Genomic DNA, 27,142 nt, shown 5'->3' on the forward strand with positions numbered 1-27,142 from the left:
CGTAATTGAAAAGGCCCTATTTTAAAGAATAAATTAACAAGGAGGTTTAAGGCAAATACATATATGGGGTGTGACTCAAAACAGCTGGCTGACTGTGGAGAGGGAAGAACCACAGCAATTAGTTAATTTGGAGATACTGTGAATGGTTTTAAGATGCCCAGGTTTTCCCTTAAAGAAACGTGCTTGCAGTGAATAATATGCGTGGACATCCCATAAAGCTATGTGCCAAGCAGTGTACCAGTCATTTTTACATACTTCCTTTCACTCAAATCCTAGAACAATCCAGATGGGGGCATCATCACTACTTTCATTCCTGCCGGTGAATAAATCAGCTTAGGGAAAGGAATTTGTCCCAGATCACACAGCCAGTGACTGTCAGAAGGAGGGTTTGAATTCTCATCTGTTGATTCCCACAACTCAGACCTCCTATGTCAAATGCAAAAGCAAAACAAACATTACGGGTCATGCATGTCGTGAATGAGAGATACACGCTGTCAATCTTAAAGGCAATTCACAGTTCACTCATGTAATACGTGTGTTTACCAAAGGGCTTCACATGTTCGTGGGCTCTGCTCCATGTGACGTTCTCATGGATATCTACACAAACTCCGATGTGCAGCTCTTAAGGCAAATATAAAATTATTTCTCTCCTGGGCAGTGATGATTTCATTGCAAGCGCGTCAACAAAATGTTGAGAGAGGTATTCCTGAAAATGAGAGTAATGCATAGGAACTGGTCAAAGAACTAAAGGAATCTTCAACTTCTGAGTCAGCTCTGGATGGTCTCTGCCACTGTTCTCCACCAGCGTTTCTGTAGGATGGCGACCAACATCATTCATTCACAAAATGCATTGTCCATAATGACTTTTTTTTTTAGTTTTGCAAAATGAGAATAATACGATAAATTTGTTATAAAACAATGTTTATTTAAAATGTGCAATTCTTAGATTGTGTGTTGTTTTTAAATGTCCTTTTCCCGATGGAATCACGGTTACGGAAAATGGCTGTTATTATATCTTCACATCCTTCCCTGACCGCCCCCCCCCAAAAAAAAAACAAAACAGTTAAAAGTGGGCAGCAGTCAGTCCCTCTTCTTAGGGAAGGGTGAAGGGACTAATTTTACCAAGTCTGTGAATTTAGAAGTCTGGGAACCATTCATTGATCTGAAGGAGAAAGGCCAAGGCATGGCATGACTCACTACTGTGCAGCTCAAATGAATACACAATGAAAGCAAAGAAGAGGATGCTGAAAGAGAGAGGAAGGGAGAAAAACAATTTTGGAAAAACTCAGGCATGAGGGAATAATGAAGTCATCACAAAAAAATAATAAAAATAAAATAAAATGCACGCCTTGGGTGTTCACAGCACATTCTCCGTTCCTGAGCCCAAAGTAATAGAGATTTTACTCAGCCAAAGAAAGTAATAACAGGAACAAACAAATATAAAAATGACTCAAAGCTTGACACGCTGGATGTATTGACCAAGGGCTTCCCAGCCTTGGCTTGTGATTGGTCTGACAGCCACCGTGGAGAACACGGCGCTGGCTATCACAGAACAGGCAGCGAGAAGAAATTACCATCCAGGAGGCATGGGGGAAGTGATAATTTATCCTTTTTGCTGACTCTATCACTTAGAGCTTGGATCCATTAGTCATATTGATTCTGGATCTTCCACCTTGACTGGTACAGAGCATCCCCAATGACAAAATCAAGTTGTTCACATTCTTCACTGTTTTTCTTTGAAAGTAAATGGATTTGTCACTGAGAAAACATGGTCCCAACGGTTGCTATGTCCCTAAAATCGAGAGAGATCTTGATTGCTTGGAAAGAATGAATTAGCCCTGACGGGAAATGATGAGCTATTACAGTTGTGGGGATGAAGTTGAACCACACGGTTTTAGGAAGAGGGAAAAATGGAGGCAAACCTCAACATGACCTCATGTCCACAACATGTTACACACAGTGGGAGAGTAACACGGAGCCATAGATAGTTGCTCAAACTTGCTAGTGGGATGCTATGGACAGAGAGGAAAATTAAAGCATTAATAGATTCCATTGTCTAATCCAACGATAGCCAATAACTAATAACAACAGCCATTTACTGTGCTATGTGCTAAGAATCAAAGTAAATGCTATAAGAGATTATCTAACTGTGGGCTCCTAGGTGGCTCAGTTGGTTAAGCCTGTGGCTCTTGGTTTCAGCTCACGTCATCATCTCATGGTTTGTGAGACTGAGCACCGCATAGGGCTCTGTGCTGACAGTGCGTTGCCTGCTTGGGATTCTCTCTCTCTCCCTCTCTCTGCTCCTTCTGCTCTCAGGCTCCCTCTCCCTCCCTCCCTCTCTCTCTCAAAATAAATAAACATTAAAAAAAAAAGGTATTAACTAGGTTAAGTCAATATTCACAGTAACCTCATGAGGCATTATCATCCCATTTTGCATATGAGGGCCCTGAAACTCAGAAAGGTTACAGAATTAGCCCAAGATCGTGCAGCTACTAAAAGGAGGGGCTTGGATTGAACCACACCAGCCTTACTTAAGATTCCAAGATACACGTTTTTAGTAACATGTTGATAGTAAATGATGCCTCCCTCGGATATTAAGAGACCTTCAAAAGACTGTTTTATCCAAAACCTTGCCTTTCAAGTAGGAAAGGTTAACAGCTCCATTTAAAGAAACTCCAAAGGACTTTAACTTTCCTAGTTATGAGGTTGAGAAGGGGGATCTGGGAGGGACCCAGGTCTCCTGCCTTCAACATGTCACATCTCCTCTGCAGTCATGGCAAGTGGAGCTATGGGGGAGTGTGGACATCCTGGGTTTTGAAGGGAACCCCCCCCCCAGCAGAAACTGAGGCACACACTCCAGGAATATGTTGTTCTCCCCGCTGTCCACCTTTTGGGGTTGTCAGCAGGCTCCCTGCTTTGAGCTGACTTCCTCTGCATGGTGGTGGCCCAATGGGATTCATCCATGGTGTATTGTTGACCCACCAGTTTAAGACCCTGGATGCAGTCTACAGTTATGTGATGTGGCCTTTTTAATTTTTTTTTCACGTGGAGGAGTAGAGGCAGAGTAAAGACGGAGACCACTCTGTAGGGAACAGAACTTATACCTGCCTGACCACTGTGTTGCTCATACCAATTTTCTGTTCATCCGTCTCTTGTACATATTCATTTCATCCTTCACAGTCCAGCTCATGCCCACCCAATACATGTAACTCCTTGATTAATCAGCAAAATCTAACAATCATTTTCACTGGAGCTTCCTGCCTACTCCTCTCATTTAAGCATTCCCTTGACATATATTTTCTGAGTGCCTATTACATGCCAGGTTCTGTGTGAGGGGCTGGCTATAAAGAGATGAATATGGCATGGTTTCCACTGCCTAAATGTCATCACAGGCCAACAGGCATATGTTAACAGCTATCGGTTGATGTGGGGCTCAATCCAACAAAAAATTATTGAGTAGCTGCTCTATGAGAGCCAGTGTATTAGGCACTGCACATAGCATCTTGGGGAGATTGTAAACTACACCAAGGAGGCTGTGTCTCAGGGATTCTCGACAAAGAGTGACATTTGGCAATGTCTGAGACACTTCTGGTTGTCACAAAATGGGGTGTGAGGGTGGAGGTGCTGCTAGATTCTAATGGGTAGAGGCCAAGAATGCCCCTAAACATCCTGCACAGAGCAAGGCGGCCCCCCCCAGCAAAGGAGTATGAGGCCCCAAGTGTGAAGAGTGATTAGGCTCAGAATGCTGCTCTGTTCTATGCTCCTCTGGGTCCAAGTCAGAGTTAAGTACTGAGTGACCAGCATCAGAAAAGAGAAAGGAATGATCTCTGATAGAAGCTGTCCTCAATTGCTTCGGGGATCTATCGCGGCTTCTGGGAGCCAGAAAGTCAATAGAAACCAGAAAACTCAGTGATGAAAACCCAGTAATAAGAGCGTGATTGGGCGCAGGTATAGAAGTGAATGCGAGGCAGATTTTAGACTTTAAAGCAGGCAAATCAAAGGAATAATGGTCCCTGCACTCTCAATGCAGGAGGTAAGGCAAACCATAATAGCACGAGGAGACTTGACTGAATACGCCCAACTGAACAAATGAGTACAGGGTGAAATCAAATGCAAAGGGTAATTGAGACAATGGGGAACGGGTAGGATGTGAGGAGAAACTCCACATGATGAGTTGCAGAGGTAATCTGAGAGAAAACAAAAGCTCTTTCCACGACTGTGGTTCCAAAGAACCTTTGAGAGGATATCCACATTATCTGGATGAAAAGATCCTGCCTCCTGGAAACAATAATGACAACACTCCACTGTCCTTTGTCTGCCCCGGACCCAGGGACCCAGGCTTTAGTGAAATGCCCTAACAACGTGGTACAGCTTGAAAAGCCCAACTTTCGCACATGCCTCTGATGGGCTCAAAGTCACTGGCAAATGGAAGGATCTCACGTTTGAAGGAAAATGTGGAGGAAGCACAGAGGAGGGAAAGGCCACCTCAAAGGCTCTGTCACATAGCTCGGGAAGCCCAGGCTGAACACAGAGGTGAAGGGCTAGTGTCGGGGCATCTACTGGTATCAAGATCTTTGACCCCTCTCTTCCACAGCTACTTTTGTTCTCAGTCAGGGAAGGGGAGGGCACCCTTTAGGAAAGCTGTGTTGCGAGAATGAAGTGAGTCGAGGCTATCGTGCTTGGAGGCCACAGCACCAAGGCCGGGGCACACAAGTGTCTGCATCACCGACACCTCCTCCCATCAGCAGAAACGACAAGAGGGTTTGGAAAGCCAGGTCGGCCACTTGCCGGGGCGATGGAGGCAGTGACAGCGGTCAGGGCGCGTGGCAGCGTATGCCGTGGAAAGCAGGCTTCTGCTGTCGATTTCCTATTCTCATTCTCGAGACTATTCTGCAAGTTCACAATTATTTCTAAGTGGTTTTTAAAAAGTGCCAACAATGACACAGACATATATGTATTTAAAACCTCCTCTAGGCTTTCCTGTTACAGTCTCATTACTGGGTCCTTGAACTACAAAACAATACGGACACTGAAGAAACAGACAAATCAATCTGCTATCTCCCTTCTCCGATTCAAATCCTTCAGTGGCTCCCTACCACTTACGAGCAAAAAATCCGTTTTTCAGGGTGGCAGACGAGGCTTCCTCGGATCTGACCCCTGCCTACCATGTACAGTCTCCACACCAGTGATTCTTCTACTTGTTCCTTAGGCTCTCTCGAAAACAACAGTAACTACTTCCTGGCCAACGATGCTGTTTCATAGCTGTGTGCTTTTGACCACGCTGATCTTGCGCCTTGAGACTTCTGTAGGACTTTACACTGCAATGCTCTCTTACTCGTCCTTCAAAGACCCGTGTGGGGATTGTAGTTTGCAAAGTCCTGGTTGACCACTCTGGCCAACAGAAATAATTATACACCTCCTATTTTATTGTTGTTAGTGTTATAGGTAGCACACTGTCTTAGATAGTTATTTACATATTTATTCCATTTATTGGATGCTTGAGCTAGTCAGGAATAAAGATCATCTCTCATTTATTGTTGTATGCCATCTATTAAAGTAACAACTGATTAAAGCTGTATTAGACCACCCTAGAGACCATCCATGAATCATCTTTAAGTCATGCTCTGATATCCAATACAACGAAGCTGCCCCAGCACCAGTGGGTGGGTACTGTGATGGTACAGAAAGGACTCGACATCGCAATCAGATATATCTCTGCTGGAATCTCGATTTCCTTGCTTCCCAAGTGCATGGTATATGGTAAATAACAAGAGACTCTATTGGTTTATCTTAAGATTTGGGCTTTGAAACCAAAGAGAACTAGTCCTCTCACTTCCTAAGGGACTTTGGGGAATTTATTTCACCGAAGCCTCAGTTTCCACATCTGTAAAAGGGAAATGATAATTCATCTGAGAGACTGAAATCAATGACATACGGTAAGTGCCTACAGCCTGGCTTGTAGTCCTCAGTATACGATAACCAACAACTACTCCCATTAATGGGGAGTCTATTATCTTGGAAAATCACAAGATGGAGCAAAATGGCATATAAACACAATCCCATCTCTACTTTGAGGCTCAACTCCCATTTCTACTTTGAGGTTTCTTCTCCCATTAGCTTTGTTATCCTTTCTTCCTGTTATCTCTCCAGAGCACCAATTCATGCTGCCTATTATTTGAATGATTTAATTAAGAACGAGAATGTTGGAGAGCCTGGGTGGCTCAGTCAGTTAAGCATCTGATTCTTGATTTTGGTTCAGGTCATAATCTCTTGGTTCCTGAGATAGAGCCTCGAGACAGGCTCCGTGGTGATAGTGCGAAGCCTGCTTGGTATTCTCTCTCCTTCTCTCTCTATCCCTCCCACACTCATGTATGCTGTCTCTGTCTCTCTCTCTCTCTCAAAATAAACATAAAAAATAAATAAACAGATAAATAAAAGTAAATAAAAATGAGAATGTGAGTCCCCTGGCCATCAAGAGACAACATTTTTCCAGGGAAATATACAATGTCCATTATCACATAATACTTTACTCCTTCTAAACATACCAGATTTTCAGGCAGTATTTCAGGCAGTGCATTGATGACTATGTCAAAAGGAAAGATTAAACGAACCACCCAGCCTCACACACAATTGATGCACCAGAGTGATGCCTATCAAATATGGGGGGTGATTACACAGATCTGTTCTTTCATTTCCCTGAAGTGGCATGCCAGAGCTGCTTCCTGAAGGTGATCTCCAAATGATACTGTGGAACCAACACATGAATCATCAGTCTGACTCTTCCCTGCACACAGAAATCAAGGTTTAAACCATCACTTGTAACTAGGAGGAGCCAGTGCATGCAGGAGTGAGGAATATTGCACATGATTAGTAAACACACCTATAGAGATTCTGTTGCAAGGACTGACAGCCAGATCTCTAGGTCAATACTGAATCAACAATTAAAAGAACAGTTCCAATGTAACTAAAGCAGAGTCAAGAAAGACTCCATTATACTTAAACCAGAATTCATGGCAGAGGAGTTTCCTTCCTTCCTTCCTTCCTTCCTTCCTTCCTTCCTTCCTCCCTCCCTCCCTCCCTCCCTCCCTCCATCTTTCTATCTCTCTTCCTTCCTTCCTTCCTTCCTTCCTTCCTTCCTTCCTTCCTCTCTTTCTCTCTCTCTCTCTCTCTCTCTCTTTCTCTTTCTTCCTTCCTTTCTGGAAGCTTAACTGATATAGCCAAGGGAATCTGAGTTCTGTGTGGATTTGAGCCGTGCAGCTGCTAAGCCAGGGTGGTGAGCCTGTAATCTGTGGTGTGTAAGCCACTGCGATTCACACAGACCGAAGTTCTGGGAGTTTCAATAAGTCACACTTTCACTAGCAGTTACTGCACTGAATCTAAGGTGGCTCCAGGGGAGAGATCACAGCTCCTTTCGATGTTACAAAGTGGAGAAGTTTGAGAGCTGTGTGGTGCAATGAAAGAGGCCTACCTAGGATTCTTTCAGCAGGCACAGAGTCTGGAACTGAAGCTAAACTGCAATAATATCAGCTGGTGGATCTCAATAGTACCTGCAGGCAGGTGCTTAGTCTGCAGGTCTTTACCCCACGAAGCCGAAATGGGCATGCTCTATTTCACTAGCAGTTACGCGAAGAACTGCCCATGGTGCTGATGCACCTTCTAGTCACCCACAGTTAACTACAAACAAAAGGCATTCCAGAAGGTGGCATTTTCCTCCCCAACAGACTGTACGGACAGCAGTCAGGATTTGGGTATCACTGCAAAAGATGACCAGTACAAGCTGTTACGGTAGTGGTCGGTCGTTTCTGTTTTAATAAGGTCTGCTTACAAAACAAAAGCATTTACTAAGTGAATCAGGAGGGTGTGTGGTGTGCTTCACAGAAACATTAAAATCCATGCTGTCTCAGCAGGATCGGGATGGAGTTCTTGATTCATGCCCATGGAGCATTACTGCTGAATTACAGAACTGCAGCTCTTTATGTGGAGGCCTCCCAGACTGCTTTTGCTTCTGCATAATTCAAGACATAAAGACTGTTTATTGCTGCTAAACTGTGAAAAAAAGGCACAGGACAGAGAAATCGCTCTATGCCTTCATTAGGTTAATTTAGAAATCATACATTTCCTTGCCTTATGTGTTTTTCTTTAAATTTTTTACTACTGATTGATTGACTGCTAGCCTTCTGTTTTTTTTCTCCAAACTGCTTTCCCTCGTGATCCATTTGCTTCCTCTCTCAATTTGGGAAACCTTAAACACAATATGCAGATTTTATTTTATTTTTTTGAAAGGATAAAGGATGTCATTTCCTATCAGGGAAAAAAAATGGAGAGCAGGTTAAAGAGATATTCTGTCAGCAGTCTTTCTGTATCCCATCAAAGTCCCCTCCCAAGTTGTCACTGGCACTGAGCTGCTCTGCAAAACCATCTCTGAACTTGAACACAATGCAGATGCCAATGCCATCAAGTGATGGGGTTTAACTGCAAATGGGGAGCAATAAGGTCAGACCTGTACTCAGAGACATGAGCGATAAAATGGAGGACATACAGTAGGTTTGCATGTGTGCACACACAGTCCTGTATATTTATAAATGCCATTATCTTACTTTAATACTTACAGCTGTATATGCATGAAACAAGATGGTGGACTAGTTAACGACAGGCATGTATGTCACTCTGTTGGTACTCAGCATGCAATGTCTGACACATAAAGAAGCTTCATCGGGTGAATTTTAAGAGAATAGGCTCCAAGGCCAGGTTATCTGGGTCAATCATTGGCTCAATCATTCAGTAAATGTGCCCTCAAGTACACATGTGCTTCACTTGGCTGTGCCTCAGTCACCTTATTTACAAAACTGACAGGTGATTACCATCTACCTCAGAGATCTGTCTGGAGGATTCACTGAACAGTGCCTGGCACAGAGTGCATATGCAATGAGTGTTAGCTATCTTGTAGTTTCTGCATTCATTTACATATGGAATAAAGGACTCTACAAATAGAGTTATTGCACTATGAACTCTCAGAAAGACAAATTAAGAAAATAGTCCCATTTTCCATTGAATTAAAAAAAAAAAAGTATAATGGCTAGAAGTAAACTTAACCAAGGAGGGGAAAGACCCGTACTCTGATAACTATGACACTGATATAAGAAACCGAAGATGACACAAATAAATGGAAAATATATGATGATCATGGATTGGAAGAATTAATAATGTTAAGATGTCCATACTACTCAAATTGCAATTTGATTGCAATCTACAGATTCACTGCAATCCCTCTCAAAATACCAATGGCATTTTTCACAGGGCTAGAATATATAATCCCACAACTTGTATGGAACCCCAAAAGACCTCAAACAGCCAAAGCAATCTTGAGAAAGAAAAATGAAGCTGGAGGCATCACACTTCCAGATTTCAAACTATACTACAAAACTATAGCAATCAAAACTAGCACAAAAACAGACACACAGATCAATGGAATAGAGTCCAAAAATGAACCCAAACTTACATTGTCAATATTCATCAAAAGAGGAAAGATATACAATAGGAAAAAGACAGTCTCTTCAATAAATGATGTTGAGAAAACTAGACAACTACATGCAAAAGAATGGAACTGGACTACTGTCCTATATCATACTCAAATATCAACTCAAAATGGATTAAAGACCAAAAGCCGGGGCGCCTGGATGGCGCAGTCGGTTAAGCGTCCGACTTCAGCCAGGTCACGATCTCGCGGTCCGTGAGTTCGAGCCCCGCGTCAGGCTCTGGGCTGATGGCTCAGAGCCTGAAGCCTGTTTCCGATTCTGTGTCTCCCTCTCTCTCTGCCCCTCCCCCGTCCATGCTCTGTCTCTCTCTGTCCCAAAAATAAATAAAACGTTGAAAAAAAAAATTAAAAAAAAAAAAAAAGACCAAAAGCCATAAAACTCCTAGAATAAAACCTAGGCAGCAAGCTCTTGGACATCAGTCGAAGCAATATTTTTTTGGATCTGTCTCCTCAAGCAATGGCAATAAAAAAGAAAAATAAACAAATGGAACTACATCAAACCAAAAAGCTTTTGCACCACAAAGCAAACTGTGAACGAAATGAAAAGACAACCTACTGAATGAGAGAACATGTTTGCAAACAATATAGCTGATGAGGGGTTAATATCCAAAATATATCAAGAACTCACACAATTCAACATCAAGCAAAGAAAAATAAAACCAAAAAAGCAATCCAATTAAAAATATCGACAAGAGGACCTGCGTAAGACCTTTCTCCAAAGGAGACAAAGATGGCCAACAGGCCCATGAAAAGATGCTTCACACCACTAATCAATGCAAATCAAAACCACAATGAGGTATCACCTCATCCCTCTTAGAAAGGGTATTATTTAGAAAGAGAAGAAATAACAAGTATTGGCAACGGTGTAGAGAAAAGACAACATTCACTACTGTTGGTAGGAAGGAAAAATGGTACAATGGCTAGGAAAAACAGTATGGAGGCTTCTCAGAAAATTCTCAGAAAAACAGAACTACCATATCATCCAGTAATTCTACTTGTGGGTATTTATCCAAAGAAAATGAAAAAAAAGAAAAACCACCCTTATTTGAAAAGATATATGCATTTCTGTGTTCACGGCAGCATTCACAGTACCCAAGATAAGGTGGCAACCTAAGGTCCACCAGTAGATAAATGGATAGAGAAGATGTGGTATATATATCCAATGGAATATTACTCAGCCATTAAATGAAACCTTGCTATCTGTGATAACATAGATGGACCCAGAAGGTATTATGCTAAGCCAGATAAGTCAGATAGAGAAGGACTATTGCTGTTATGATTTCGCTTAGGTGTGGAATCTAAAACGAACAAACAAAAAACCAAATGAACAAACAAAACAGAAACAGACTCACAGATATAGGGAATAGTCTGGTGTCTGCCAGGTGGGATGGGTTGGCGGGGGGAAAGGCATAATAAAGGAAGGGGATTAAAAGATACAAACTTCCAGTTATAAAATAAATAAGGCACAGGGACACAATGTACAGCATAGGGAATATAGTCAATAATACATAACACCTTTGTATGGTGACAGATGGCAGCTACATTTACAGTAGCAATCACTTCCTAATGTATATAAATGTTGAATCACTATGTTGCATACCTGAAACCAACAAAATATTGTAGGCCAACTACAGTTCAATAATAAATAAACAACAGAGATATTGCTTTATTTGCCTACCTACAAATTGTAGCTTTAAGAATCCAATGAGTCAATATACATGAAAATCTATGTAAAATTCAAAGTGATAAATTTAAGAGTTTATTACTATGTGTACCACACAGCAGTTGTGTGACTATTCATCCATTAAGTCAGAAATGCTTGCCAGGTACCTACCACATCCCCAGGTACATTTGTGTTATCTGCTAAGGGGGGTGGGAAAGGACACTGAAAAGTGTAATTTGCATTTGCTATCATGAGGGGAATTACCCTGAGGAAATAGGACATACAATCATGAAAAGTTAAACACAAGAAGAAGATGGGAGAAGAACAAAACAAAACATTCCAAGCAATGTGCTATGAAAGTCTTCAGGGGAGGGAGAAAATGCCATCCTTTCCTGAGCAGTCCACACCAGATAGATTAGGGGTCTCTAAGAAAGAGAGACCAGGGTCAGCTGGGGTGGCCAAGGGAGAAGTGGGGAAACGGGCTGGGTGAAAACGGATCCTCCCAGACGGTGCATGCCACAGGTAGATGTTGGAGGTCAAGAGCATTCCAGGCAAAGGGAAATCAGGGAGACACAGAGATAGGACTGGAAATAACAGAGACTAGTGCTTGGAATGAAAAGCACTGAATGTGTAGAGATAACATGGGAGACGAAGAGGGAGGAAAAAAAAAGCAGCTAAGCAACTTTTGTAATCTCATCTTGGGTCCCTGTCCTTGGCTTTGAGCAATGTAATTCTAACTTCCACGTTCTACCCACCAAGGAATAAAAAACAAGAAGAGAAAAGAAAATGAATATAAATCAGAAGCTTCAGATATCTTCTATCATTTTCATCCTCAGTAAGGAAAGAGAGCTTCCCAGATAAGGATAAGGTGAAAGTCAGTATATTGATAAGATTTACTTAAGGACCAGTTATTAATGATGAGGGTATTTGGGCTGAAACTCACTTTTTAAATAACTTACATTAACTTCATTTTCCCATCTCTCCTACGATAGAGATTCTTTTTTTTTTTTTTTTTTGGTAGAAATGTTTTTAGGGAAGTAATTTACTGGCACTTAATTACTAGTATTTAACCAATTCAACATTCTCTTTTCTTAAGAGTCCATTAGGTTTCTATTACAATATTATACATTCTAATCAAATGTGGCTTTCTGCAAAGGTCCTCATTGTTAGTCTCCTCAAAGCAAAGTTTATCTGGACTATTAGACATTCTCTCCACTTTGGCTGCACCAAATTAGATCAATTATTTATACCTGAGGTCCACTGCTTCAGAACTTGGGCACCTCACTTAACATTTCTCTTGTGAATTATTAAGAGTCTTATTTTTAAAATAAAGTTCTCATTTCATAGTCTGTTTGATTGAGGTTAAACACAATAGTCTAGTGATTCTTGTATTAAACAGTTCAATGTCATAAGATTCTCTCCTGGGTTTTATGCCAATGAACACATTCGAAACAAATGAACCTTTCATTAAGAATACCCTCACTGGGGATAAGGGGCAAAGGGCTTCTGACTTAAAAAACTGTCTGGCACCAGTCTGGGCAGAATTATTAAAACAAGCCATAGATAGCAGGCGGATTCTACTGTTTATACATCAGCGATAATTAGAGATATGAAAGGGGCCTTAGGGTTTTCTAGTGCTCCTCCTTATTCTACAGGCAAAGAAAAAACATATCAACATTCCATAATGTCAGTTCATAGTGACTTGCTTTGTTCCAAAGGCCACTTTGAGGTATTGTTCAAAGGCATTCTTAAAGTAGTAAGACATGGTGGATGCATGTGGGGATTCTTGAATGCAAATAATAAACCCTGCTCTGGCTTGTTCATGCAGGAAAGGACTTGATTAAAAAATATTAGTAGTACCCAAAACCTCCAGGAAGATCAAAGAGCCAGGCCAGGCTGGCAAGCAGCCAGGGACAATGTTCAACCACACCATAGGGAAAGGGACAGTCACTTGTCAATACCCTGTCAGTTCAAAAATCATGACACTGCTCACTTCTCCACCCAATCTATGTAAGAACACCAGGCTAATAGGGCTTAATCACAAAGACTAAACAATCTTTTTTTTTTTTTTTTTTTTTGGCTTTTACCTTAGAAAAGGGACACACACACACACACACACACACACACACACACACAATTCCACAAACATTAGAAAGCATGTCAAATGGTCCACTAAGTGCACCAAAATTAAAGCTTCTCAAAAAACTTGATTTCCACCTGGGCATCTGGAAAGGATCCCTTTCCCCCAAACTCCTGTCCTTATTCCCCGCCCCCCTCACAACAACCCTAACAATAATATGGCTTCTAATACTTGCATGACACACTTTATGAAACAGAAAATACATCCCTTCACTCCACTCTTGGAACCTCCCCTTGCTATACAAGCATTCCAACCAAGTGATCAGTCAATGACAGAACTGATTTAGTGTCCCGCAGAAAGAAGGGAACCTTCTCCTTACCCACAGTGCATTGACTAAGGCCTCTGACCTTCTTAAGTTTTCTAATTCCAGCAGGTCATGACTCCTCGGTGAGATTAAAACAAGAACAGTGCCTGGCAGGCAATGGCTCAAGGCTGGAATCTGTCAGTCGCTTAGCTTTGGGGCCTTAATTCTCAAAGACATTGAATTATTTTGAGTAGGCTGTTTACCTTGATGTGAGCAGAATTAGCCTTAGACACTAAGCCTTTATGGCAAGTTTTATTGTCCAAGGCAAATATAACCTGTTAAGATTTACAGGCTTTATTAACAGCAATAACCATTTTATGGCCAACATCAGTAAATCAGGGTTTATTGAGAACTCTACAATTTTAATCTGTGGAAAACCATTAAAATGTCGGATTTTCATTGGACATAATTTCTAACTTTTATGAAAGATAGATTTTCCATTTAATTGGGGAGTATAAAAAAGTGCAGTGTGGGATAACGAATTGTTTTGAAAAGAGCCAATTGGTTTTAGCTAAACAACAAGTGTCAAACACTAAAGTTGCTATCTTTAGTTAGAACTGTCCCAAGGCTAAGGTTAACAGTAACTGCAGTGACAAAATGCTCTAATACATCCAGCAATAGGAGCTCGTGGAGTTTAGGAAAGGTTCAATTATCATCTGTTCAAACCGTAGGTATTTTGGAAAGAGTGTGTGACCTGTTATTTCATCCAAACCAGCATGCAAACGAGTCTGGTAAGAATCTTCAAATTCATATGCTACTTTTGAGAAAGTGTATTTACTACTCCTGCGACTACCATTCATAAGACTCTTCAATGGGGTAAGCAAGGTACAGAAACACAGATACTCACCAGCTTCTGTCAATAACTATTTATTTCTTCCCTGTGATAGATTAAAAGAGAGGGAAGCAGAGAGCTTTTGATAAGGGTCTTTGTCCTTGGATGAGCTTGTGAAGGAAGAACGGGGGGCCCAGGCTGGAGGGGCAGAGCTCACGCAAAGTCTGGGGTGAGGAGGGATGGTCTGAGAAGCACACTGTTTTTTCATAGGGTTGAAAATGCATCAGATATGACAAGAGTCTCTGTTTTAATCTGGTTCTCCGACCACCAGGCTGCCCTCCATCTTTGCTGAGAATTAAAGGTTTGTGAAGCTCTATGAAAGACTAGGCTAAAAAGAAAGAAGATAAACCACAATAATCTCTACTATTTGATACTAAAGACTGTTTTGAATGTTCTTGTTTCCCCACCAACCCTTCTTTGTCTCCCAGCAATCTTACAAGGAAAATATCGTTCCTATTTCCAGATGAGGAATCAGAGGTTCAGGGTGGCTAGTAAATTGTTATCAGTCACAGCATTGGGAAGTGCTAGTCAGTGTTTGACCCTTCATGACAATGAGCTCTGTCATGGCTACAGCCAGATGTAGGAAAAATTGTAGTAAGGGTAGAGATCACCCTGGGGTCTCTTGTCTCCCCTTTCGTATGTCTCCTTTTCTTCTCCATGGCCTCCTTCTTGTAACTCTGGAAATCCTGTACCTTCCTATCACCTAGGACAGCATCAAACCCAGGCTCCTGGCCCTTGGGAGCACAGAGGTTCTAGACATGACCAACTCCAGGCTCCTCATCCTCCTGAGCTCCCAACACCTCTATTTTTATCACTGCTCTATTCGTCGTTTTGCCAGCAGATTACTTATTTGAAACAAAAGAACAAAGAATTTACAGAAGGTTTAGGATTGGCATATTAGCTAGAAGAAATTTTAATCTCTATTTCTAATGGTGGAAAGTCTGGAGCATAGCAAACAGATATGTTACCACTGGCCTCTGGGCTCTCAAGCTTCAAAAAGCTTGGGGAAAACTAAATGAACCCGGAGTCTCATTAAAAACAAAAAAAAAAAATATTAGAGAAGAAAAAATGATCTGAGCTTTAACGTTAGAATAACTTTCTAGTGATCCACGAGCTTGGACAAGTTCCTATAAGATGGACATGAAAATACCTCTAACTTTCTACCATCTCACTTGCAAATCAAGTGAAATGACATAGAGAAGGGAGTCCTGGGTGGCTCAGTCTATTAAGTGTCCAACTCTCGATTTCGGCTCAGGTCATGAGCTCACAGTTCAGAAGTTCGAGCTCCATGTCGGGCTCCTCGCTGACAGTGTGGAGCCTGCTTGGATTCTCGGTCTCCGTCTCTCTCTGCCTCTCTCAAAAATAAATAAATAAACATAAAAACAAGAGAAACAACAGTGAAGGCACTTAACACAGTACCTGGCACATGGGGACATTCTATAAAGGGTAGCTCTTCCTGAGCTTACACAAACCACCTTCTGTGGTCAACAGATGAATTAGTTGCCAGGGAAGTTCTACCTTACAGAGAGAAGACAATTGTACATGTCTTAGGAAAACACGACTTGGACCTGCCCCCAAGACGCCTCTCGATGTGTCAAGGAGGAGACCTCCTAGGCCACTGCAGGGCAAAATCCGCTGAGATACCAGTGGCCCTGCTAGCCACAATCCCTTCCAGTGATGACCCCATGGCCCCACAGGAGGTGGGCAGCAAGGGAACCACGTGGTGGAGAGGGAGGAACATTCCCATGCAAAGAAGATAATGGAAAGTGCCTCACAGTGACAATTACATCATTGATCAATTTCCAAACACAGTTCCTATCACTGCCACCCTGGAGAGTCGTTAGCTAACTACAGGATCCTCACTTGACTGTGAAGTCAGAAAGCACAGTGGTGCACTCTTGCAGACCTGGAGACCGCATGACGGGCACTGCAGACATCTTCATCATGGGAGACCCTGACCGGGGAAGGGTATGTACATTTTCCCTTTCCTTCTCTACCCTTTTTGATTTCTTCTGTGCCCGCCCATCAGCAAAAACACAGATGTCAATGGTAATACCAACCATGTAAGCTATTGCACACACTAAGATAGCTGTAAATACTGGTGTGCAGATATAGGTAGTAACCAACACATAAATTCCAAGGAAACCCTGGTGTTTGGATTTGAGATGCTTTCTTGCATTAAGATGATGCTATAAATGCTTGTCAGGGCTCCACAATAGCCCATTAACCCACAATGTAGCCGAAACACTCTCCAGATCCATCCTATAATACAAAATGTAGAAAACACAGCTCTCCCTCATTCTCAGCTCAGAATGTCTGTTTTCAACCATCCTGTAGCCCTGGCTACTCCTTGGGATGGCCCTCATTTAATATCAGCCAGCCTGGCTCTAAGATTTATTCCTAATAACATAAACATGATTAAAATAAAGTGTCATTTGTTGTCAAAGGGAGAATAGGAAGGTGTAGGGAGTTGAACAGGGATCACCCCTCCTCCCCCCCGCCCCCGCCCCAAGATTTCCTGTCCACACAGACATTTGGTTTTTTTTGTTTGGCTGGTTGGCTGTTTGTTTGTTTTTAAGGTTTATTTATTTTTGAGAGGAAGGGGAGGGTAAGAACAGGGGAGGTGCAGAGAGAATCCAAGCAGGCTCCAGGCTCCCAGCTGTTAGCACAGAGACTGACATGGGGCTCAAACTCGCAAACCTTGAGATCATGACCCGAGTTGACTGACTTAACTGACTGAGCCACCCAGGCGCCTCCCACATGGACATTTGTAAATCAGGATTTTGAGAGGTAGGTGGTGCTTATAGCAAACTGCTGACGCCCACGCTAGACTCCTGGGAGCAGTAGGGTGTCCTGAATGAGAGTGATGTGTTCCCCTGTGCACTGAACGCCCTGCGGCCTCTCACCCTGCTCTGGAAACTACAGCACACTCTGCAAGACACGGAAAGGTAGCAAGAGAAGAACCAAAAACCTTCCTGTTTCACATTAAATAACAATCTAAAAATAAGCATTTTCCTTTCTAATCATTTCCTATCATGCATGGAATGTTCACTTTAATTTTCAAGTCCGTTTGCTTCATTTCTGTGAACCACTTGAGCTTTCAATAGTGCCCACCCAGCATGCTTTCTGTCTAAACATGCAAGTGTGTGTGTTTTTCCGCTCCCTTTTATTTTCTCGATTCCTTTGTCCTTCCAATTACAAAATCCCACAGCAATTTTAGCGAAAATGTGAGGTAAAGGCTTCTTCTTCTTTTTTGTTAAATCTCTACCTCTCAGTGAATAAGCAAACCACAGCTCTAAAGACATTTTCCTAGCTTCCCACAGAAGATCCACGACTGAACTATCTACTGCTCAACTCGGGCCTTCATTTATAAACTTATCATTCTATTAAGCCTTCCTTGTACTTCCCCCCTTCACCCTCAGTATTACCTTCATGACTGTATTACTCATCTATGAGAACATCTTTTAAGAAGGCCTGAAAGGTTTAGGAAGCCTTTGCCATGACCACAATGTGTCATCATTGACAATTAGATTCTAACAGTATAGAAGAAGTCCTAGAAAACATGCAAGGACAAAAACCAAGAGTGACTCTGGATTCTAGACTCCTACCATGAAGGAGACCTGTGACTTCATCACTTTTTATATTCCCCATGCCCAGCACAGTGCCTACAGCATAATAAATGCTCAGTGGATGTTTGTTCCGTAAGTAAACAGAGACTGAGTACAAACATTAGTGAAACTTGTGGCACTAGGGTCATGTCCTTCCCTGGGCACTTTTTCTGTGACAGGTTGAGCCATGACCCAAGGTGCATGTCAGAGTGTCCCAGGCGACTGACTGAGGACACAGAGGATGCCACCTGTGAGATCCGAGGTCACTGAAATCAAGAACACAGACCAATATCCTACTCAGGCTACCTCACAAGAGCTTTGTGTCAACAACAAAGTAGGCGAGAGACAACCTCCTCTTCCAACTTACTTCCTTCGCAGTTATCTTCACCTTTAGCAACTGGGTCCAGAGAGCAAGAATGCCAGACACAGACTCTTTCACTTCACTTATGACCACATAGGACTCTGCTCTCCCTCCTGGGACCAGGGCTGGTGTCTTACCTCAGCAGCAGGGACTCCCTCGGGTGGCCGGCAATGCAGCACTATCATGCCTTCAATGGGTACCTCCCTTCCTTGTGGATCTTGTTCGAAGTTTTTCCTTAAATCTGCAAAACAAACAAACAAACAACAACAACAACAAAAGTGTGAGGTATAGGATAATTTGCTCTAGGGCCAATATTCTTCACATGTGGTCCAAATACAATAAAATAGTGAGCTTAATGTCGCAAACTGGGTCGACACAGAAGAGTCACTGTTTTTAGGAGTTCCAGACATAAGAAAATCGTTTTCCCAAATATTTGAAATAAACCATAACAGAACTTCCTATGCTCCATGCTGCCATGAAGGAGGAAAGGTTTACTGAGGGCGCAGAGAGAAAACAAACAAAAAAACAACTAATTTCCTGAGTCTTTGCCAACATAATCTGCTTAGCATCTGATGACACACTTGACCTAATAAGTTGCCATCCACAGCCATAATTGTGCAGTTGAGATGCACATGATTTTTTTTTTATTAAAGAATGCATTATTAATCTGTAACCTCTGCCTTTTCCTTAACCCTCTAGGGGGCTCTAGAAGATGGTAATAGAGTGAGATTACCTATTAGTCTTTATGTGTAACCAGGGAGAATGGGGCAACATTCAACCACCACGAAATCTATAACCCATCCAACCAAACATATAATTAAAAAATACAACGCCTTCCAGTCAAACAGCAATGCTGCGTATCTGTGTAGTGCCCTTCATGGAAGGCTCGAGGCACTTTGCAAACAAGCTGCACTATTAACCTTTTACACATGGAAGGGTGATGCCCGGGGAGGTTAATTGGCTTGCCAGTGGTCATGGAGAACATCGATGCCAGCGAGGGGGAAAAACTGCACAGAGCTTCCTGACATCCGGTCTCTGCCTGCCATAGCCAGCAAAAACTTTCTTAGGGAGAAGGACCCAGAGAGTTCAGAGAGAAAGCATGGCTTGAGTGGCTTTCCAGTTGAGCGCTTGCTTCAAGAACCAAAGTGTGAGCGGGCCTCCGCTTGTTGCGAGGTGTCACAAAGCACTGATGATTTTACAGCACAGGCTTAACTCTTGCCATCACCTGAAATCCTGCACTAGTAAAACAAAGGCGGCTTTTACAAGTCTTTCTCGATGTGAACGGTTCCCCCTCCCTCCCAGACAATGTATTTTTCTTCAATTGAGTATCTCAAATTACAGGCTGTGGATTTATTGATTTAATTTTCTTTAGTGCTTACACTAACATGAAATATGTTCCCTGTAAAGAGCAGAGCTCCAGAATCAGTTACATCTTTACAAATTGTATAAATACATTAAACTTGCTTTTAGCAAGTCAGAAACACTGGATGAATAACAAGCAGAACCATCCATGTATTCACTTTCTTCCCAATTCTAGTCTTAATGTTTTCCCTCCCAGAGGCAACTGACGCCTTTTGTCAGTAGTGCTATATATTCAGGGATCTTCATGAGTATATACGAGGCAACAGATCTTAAAAGGACTTGCATTGCAGGCAGGGGGCACATCCTTCTTCTCATTTCTCTCCTGCTCCCCAAATCATGAAGCCAGATTCCTTCTATTCCAGATCCATAAACTGCCATAGCACTTATGATTCAGAATTTCTTTTTTTTTAATTTTTCTTTCTTTCTTTTTTTTAATTCACCCTCAATTTGTTTACTGTATTTAAGAGTCTGATTCAGAATTTCTGACTGCAAGTGTGATAAGGGTCACCTGACTGTTGATAAAACCATGAGGGAAGAACTGTGAATAAACCCTAGAGTGAAAAATCTCCAGTTTCCTGCACCATTTGACTACAAAGTTTCCTTTGCTTTCCCCCAGGGGAGCTGTGAGTCAAAAATCCTTCCTCCTTCTGATTCATTCACTCATCAGGACTGGACTGAAACCAGTGTAGCACAGAGTGTGAGCATGACTTCAACAGGAGTTTTGTGAACACTCAGTTTGCTAAAGAAAAGGGTTGAGTTTTGGGGGCTATTTTTGTTTGGTTTGTTTGCCATTTTGTTTTTCTTGATTGCTTTGTTTTCCAAATGAAGCCTCCCTTGGTGCTGCTGAATAATGGTTGCTGCTTTGACAACACCACATAATCTGTATTCAACCAGATGAAGCACAGAAAACAGAGAGTGGGACTTTCTGTTTTGTCTTCCAGCTCTATTTCCTTTCTTTGCTCAGGAGAAATGGAAATCGTAACCAAATGCATAGTTTATGGTTAGCTCCTCACTCCACTACTCTAAATACGCTGGCAGGTGAAAGGAAAGTTGGGATGAAAACATCCAATATACTTCCCCATTCCCAACAGCTCCATAAAATAGGAAAACATGCAGCTAAAAAAAGGAAGCCCTGCATTCCCACTGGGATGTAGGAAAGGGTAATGTCTATAAAGAAGAAACACCTAGTGGGTCTCATCCAGCCAGAATCAAACTACAGGAGGGACCTACCCAACCTCTTGCTTTTCCCCAAGTGACATTGGGAATCACTGGCAGGGTTCCGGCCAGAAGCATATTAATACTCCTCAGTAAGGAGAGACAAAGATGACAGGCAAATCAGCGATGGAGTAGGGGGTCAGGGGAAAAGTATGATGTCATGTATCAGGATCCAGCTCATAACGAGCAGCCAGCCACACACCAGATACCACACCAAGTAAGAAACACAAGCATCACCGAGTCCTGCCCCATACCTGAGGCTAATGGTAGAACTTTGGTATTTCTGACTCCTAAGGAGAGAAAACAGACCAAATTCCAGCTGGCTATGAAATATACTAAAAATCATGGAAATAAACCCTTAGACACAGAGGTACATGCTTCCAGATCTACCTCTGATTCCCACCACAGGTCATCTAACATGATTAGTTTCTTAACTGGCAAAGTTACATACTTTGATCACCTATGTTAGTTCTGAGGCTTGAAAGATTTAGATAGGAACCCATGCAACTTCCAGTAGTAGAGAAAATATCCCCAGCCATATAAAAAGAATTCTACAAATAAAGGAGGCAAACCATAGAAATGAGATTCAATGGCTTCCTCTAAGACAAGAAACAAGAGACATTTTTATAGAACTTCTAATTTGAGCTTTTTAAAGTCAAAACGAAATAGCAACTGAGAATCTAGAGTAGGGAGTTATAAATAGGATAACATCTGAGATCAAGAAAACTGCCACTATGCAGGGGGAAGAAAAAAACAACATAAGTGCTGAATTAGAAATATACATACCATGGAGACCGTAAACAGCATCCTGAATATTGCAGAAAACTAAACTAGTGAGGATCCAGTCAGGATCCAGGCAGGAAAAGGAAAAAAGCAGAGAGGTTGGAGGGGGCCAAAAGAAGAGGTTGGGGTTACAGAGCTGTGAAGCACTGGGCATGGGTGCTGGCACCTCAGGAACGTGGAAGAGGGATTTAAGAAATCAAGAACAAGACCTCTGAAGAAAGACTGTCCATCAATCTGGTGCTGGAACCTCTGTGGGTCCTAACAAAGCTGGTTCTGTTAGTACTTGAAACAAAATAATAAGCTGGAAACAAGAAGCAACTGCCACTTCCAGGATTAAGAAACTCTACTAGGGTGATGCTGACAGGGACAGAAAATTAACAAGTAGACTTCCTCCCTCTTCTACTGTTTAGTCTCCTCCCCCGCCCCCTACTGGTAGAGCCTTACAGGGAGCCAGGATCTGGCAAAGAGGTACCTGCTCCAGCTTTACAAACTATATACCAGTGGTCTTAGAGGCAAGAGACAACAGCTGTGTAACCAACAAAACCCAGTTTATGAGGCTGCCTCTAGTAGGGCTCTTAAAATTTCTTACTCCTCACTGTTTTCCTCGTTTCTATAAAGGGGGGCTTTATATCTGAGATGGTTGCCCTCATACTCTCAGGGTTACTGAACACCCGATACAGAGCATGTCCTTAACAAATATATGTTGCATGCATGTGCTAAGAGGAAAATTATAAAATGATAATAAATTTTCCAGCAAAAGAACAAAATAAATAACAAAAGATAATGTTGAGATAGAGAAATGTAGTATTAAATAGAATAGGAATTTTAGAAAGAAACAAGCTGAAAGAAAATAAATGATAACCTATTTAAGAATGATAATAATTCTTCTCTGAGGTGAAAAAGGACTTGGGTTTGTAAAAGAGCTCACTGGATACAAGGCAAAATAGTATTAGAAAGAAAAAAAAAAGATCCTAAATATGTCATAGTTAAAAATTTTGAATTTTAACAAAATTAAGAAAATTAGAAACAATAATTTTATAAGTATCTCAGGAGTAAACAAACTGATGTAACTAACAATTTCATGGACTAGAATAATTAATATTGTTAAAATTTCTATACTATCCAAAGTCATCAATGGATTCAATGCAATCTCTATACAAATTCCAGTGGCATTATTTAATGAAATAGAAAACACAATCCTATAATTCACAGGGAACCACAAAAGACATTGAAGGCCCAAAGCAATCTTGAAATAATAATTAAAAAAAAAAGAACAAAGCTAGAGGCATCATACTTCCTGATTTCAAACTACACTACACAGCTACAGTAACCAAAACAATACAGTATCAGCATAGAAACAGACACATGGATCAGTGGGGCAGAATGGAGACCCCAGAAATAAAACCTCACATATACAGATATCTAATATTTGACAGGGATACGATTATTCTAAATGAGGAAAGGGTATCTCTTCAATAAATGGTGGTGGGAAAACTGGATAACCACATGCAAAATAATTAAATTGGACCCCTAACTTGTAACACAAAAATTAACTCAAAAATGTATTAAAGACCTAATTGTATGACCTGAAACCATAAAACGACTAAAAGAAACTCTAGGGAAAAAGCTTATTGACAGTGGCCTTGACAACAACTTTTTGGACATGACAACAAAAAACACAAGTAACAAAAGCAAAAATAAACAATTAGGACTATGTCAAAAAGTTCTTGTGCAGCAGAAGAAATGATCAACAAAGTGAAAGGCAACTTATGGAATGGGAGGAAATATTTGCAAACCATATTTCTAATAAGGGGCTAATCTTCAAAATATCCAAAGAATTCATTCAACTCAACAGCAAAAGAACAAACAATCCATTAAAAAAAATGGGGAAAGGACCCAGATAAACGTTATTCCAAAGACAACACACAAATGTCCACCATGTACTTGAAAAGGTGCTCAACATCATTAATCATCAGATAAATGCAAATCCAACCCACAGTGAGATACCACCTTGCTCGTGTTAGAATTGCTATCATCAAAAAGACGAGATAAATGTGGATGACAATGTGGAGAAAAGGGAAGCATTGTGCACTGGTGGAGGGGCAGTAAATTGGAGGAGCCACTATGAAAAACAATATGAAGACTCCTCCCCCCACCCCAGATTAAATACAGAACGACCATAAGATGCAGCAAACCCATTCCAAAAGAAATAAAATCACCATCTCGAAAAGATGTCTATATCTTATGCTCACTGCAACATTATTCAGAAAAACATGAAAACAACCTAAGTGTACATCAACGCATGAATGGATGGAGTGGGGTGTGTGTGCGCATGTGTGTTTATATAGACGTGTATGTGCACACATACACACACACAAAATGGAGTGTTATTCGGCTTAAAAAACAAAAACAAAAAAACAGGGGCACCCAGGTAGCTCAGTCAGTTAAGCATCTGACTCTTGATTTTGGTTCAGCTCAAGTTCTCATCAACCATGAGATCAAGCCCTTCATTGGGCTCTGTGCTCACAGCATGGAGCCTGCTGGGGATTGTCTCTCTCTCTCCCTCTCTCTGCCCCTCCCCTGCTCATGCTCTCTTTCTCCCTCTCTCTCTCAAAATAAAGAAACATTTAAAAAATAAAATAAAAATAAAGAACCAAATCCTGCCATTTGAGACAACACAGATGGGACTTTGAGGGCATTATGCTAAATGAAGTAAGTCAGACGAATACTGTATGATCTCACTTATATATAGAATACAAAAAAGCTGAACTTACAAACGAGGAGAAGACTAGTGGTGGCCAGGAGCTGGCAAGTGAGGGAAAGGATGGAGGTCAAAGGGTACAACTTCCAGTGAAAACATGAGTAAGTTCCGTGGACCTAACATACAGCATGGTGAATATAGTTGACAATATTGTGCTGTTTACCTAAAAGTTACTGAGAGAGTAAATTAAAAAAAAAAAAAAAAGAAAAAAATGTAGCTATGTGAGGTGATGGATGTGTTGACTAACCTTACTGTGATAATCATTCCACAACAAAAACGGATACCAAATCATGGCAAATTGTAAGTTACACAAGGTTATTGGTTAGGTATATCTCAATAAAGCTACATAAATATTTTTTTTAAAAAAGAAGTGATTGACAATGAAACAAAAATCAGGCTAGAATTAGAACTTTTTCCTATATTAGCATATACCAGGGTATAATTAATCATACCTATTTATTTTTTTTAATTTTTATTATTTATTTTTGAGAGAGAGAGAGAGAGCATGAGTCAGAGAGGGGTAGAGAAAGAGGGAGACACAGAACCTGAAGCAGGATCCAGGCTCTGAGCTGTCACCACAGAGCCCGATGTGGGGCTCAAACCCACAAACCATGAGATCATGACCTGAGCCGAGGTCAGGTGCTTAACCAACTGAGCCACCCAGGCACCCCTATGTTTTTATTTTTGAGGAAAAGAAAAAACAAGAGAGCACAGGTACCAAATTTTTCTTCCCAAACAAGTTATTATACATGAGCAAACTAACAACAATAGTCTCAGACACGGCAGAGACAAGAGAGATTTTAATCAGCTGCGCCCCTTCCTGAAAAAACAATTACCTTTTTTAAAAATGAGGCTCAAAGTAATGAATTAGTAAGTATTTGGAAGTTGTGGTTTCAAAACATTTGGCAGTGGGCAATAAAACACACTTGAAAATGTTCAAATCTAATTTTTTTTATGATATAGCAAGGAATATTCGTGTAATTATCCAAAAACTCTGGAAAAAGAAATGCATAACACCTCATAAGCATGCACATTAAGTAATGATAAGGATTTAAACTCCCAGGTCATTTGTTCTAGAACTTGACTAGTAAGATTGCACACTTTTGAAGAAGGTGGGGCTGGAGACTGAGCATCCATTTGAATTCTGGGTCTGCCACCTACTAGAACCTTGATTTGGTAAGTATTTTTATCTCTCTTTGCCTCAGGTTCCTCATCTGCCAAATGCGGATAATAATTTTCATCACATATAGTTTTTGTGGGCATTAAATGCTAATACGTGTAAAATCGTCTTAAGAGCACTGGGTACATAACACAGCTTAATAAAGGTCACAATTACTAAATCCTATTATAAGGCTGCAATGATTAAAAGGAGAAGGCTTTTTCATAAATCAGATATACATATTAATTATAAACTGGAAAATTTTTCAAAGACTCTCAAATGAAAAGTATAAATTAATATATGATAAAACCATAGCAGTCACAAGATACTTATTTGGATCTTAGGATAGGGAAAGCCCTTCTAAAGAAAATTAAAAGAAGAATCCTTAAGGAAATGATTGGTAGATAATGTTTGGTAGACATGTCAAACTAAAAACTGTTTCAATCTTGAAGGGGCACGTGCACCCCAAAGTTTATAGCAGCCCTATCAACATAGCCAAATAATGGAAAGAACCCAAATGTCCATCGACTGACGAATGGACAAAGAAGGCGTGGTATGTATACATACATATGCATACACACAGACACACACAATTGAATATTACTCAGCCATCAAAAAGAATGAAATCTTTCCATCTGCAAAGATGTGGATGGATAGACGGTATCATGCTACGTGAAGTAACAGAGACACACAAATATCACACGATTTCACTCATATGGAATTTAAGAAACAAAACAGATGAACATAGGAGAAGGAAAGGAAAATCAAATAAGATAAAAACAGAGAGGGAGGCAAACCATAAGAGACTATTAACCACAGAGAACAAACTGAGGGTTGCTGGAGGGGAGGGGGGCAGGGAATGGGGCTAAATGAGTGTTGGGCATTAAGGAGGGCACTTGTTGTGATGAACATGGGGTGTTATATGGAAATGATGAATCACCAAATTCTACTCCTAAAACCAATACTACACTATATGCTAACAAACTTGAATTTAAATAAAATCCTGGAAGGAAAAAAAATGACCTCAATCTCAAACATTACAAGCAACATTATAGGCAGAGGCTGGACAGCCTTAATACACAAACGGCACTATTACAACAAACAAAAAAGATAAATACGCTAAAACAAAATGGCAAAGGGGCATTCAGGCAACATTCATAAGAGAGGAACAACTAATAGAGATAATCATAAGGCCAATATCCCTAATCATGAAAGAAATGCCCATTTAAAAAGCATCAATATGTCTCTTTACTTTTCCAAAGAGGCTTGGTTTTATTAGTTTCTTTAAGTACTAATTCCCAGTGTTGGAAAGAGGATGGAAAACTAGATAGTCTTAAACACTGCTAGGTAGTGTGAAAACGGGTCAACATGAAGGGCAAGCTAGAGGATGTGTCAAAATTACTTTAACAGTTCATTCAT

General features: G+C 41.0%; 1 protein-coding gene across 13 annotated transcripts in view; it reads right to left on the minus strand.

The window, feature by feature from the left end:
* UNC5D (unc-5 netrin receptor D) overlaps nucleotides 1-27,142 on the minus strand; it is a 577,007-nt gene that overhangs the window by 193,263 nt on the left and 356,602 nt on the right. For all 13 annotated transcript variants that reach the window (XM_040461499.1, XM_040461883.1, XM_040461563.1 and 10 more), the window contains exon 4: nucleotides 18,581-18,684. In XM_040461499.1, coding sequence (XP_040317433.1) covers nucleotides 18,581-18,684 — 104 coding nt within the window. The remainder of the gene's footprint in view (nucleotides 1-18,580; nucleotides 18,685-27,142) is intronic.

This window comes from Herpailurus yagouaroundi, unplaced genomic scaffold (genome assembly GCF_014898765.1).
Source record: "Herpailurus yagouaroundi ecotype Mexico unplaced genomic scaffold, PumYag 28, whole genome shotgun sequence".
NCBI classification, from domain to species: Eukaryota; Metazoa; Chordata; class Mammalia; order Carnivora; family Felidae; genus Herpailurus; species Herpailurus yagouaroundi.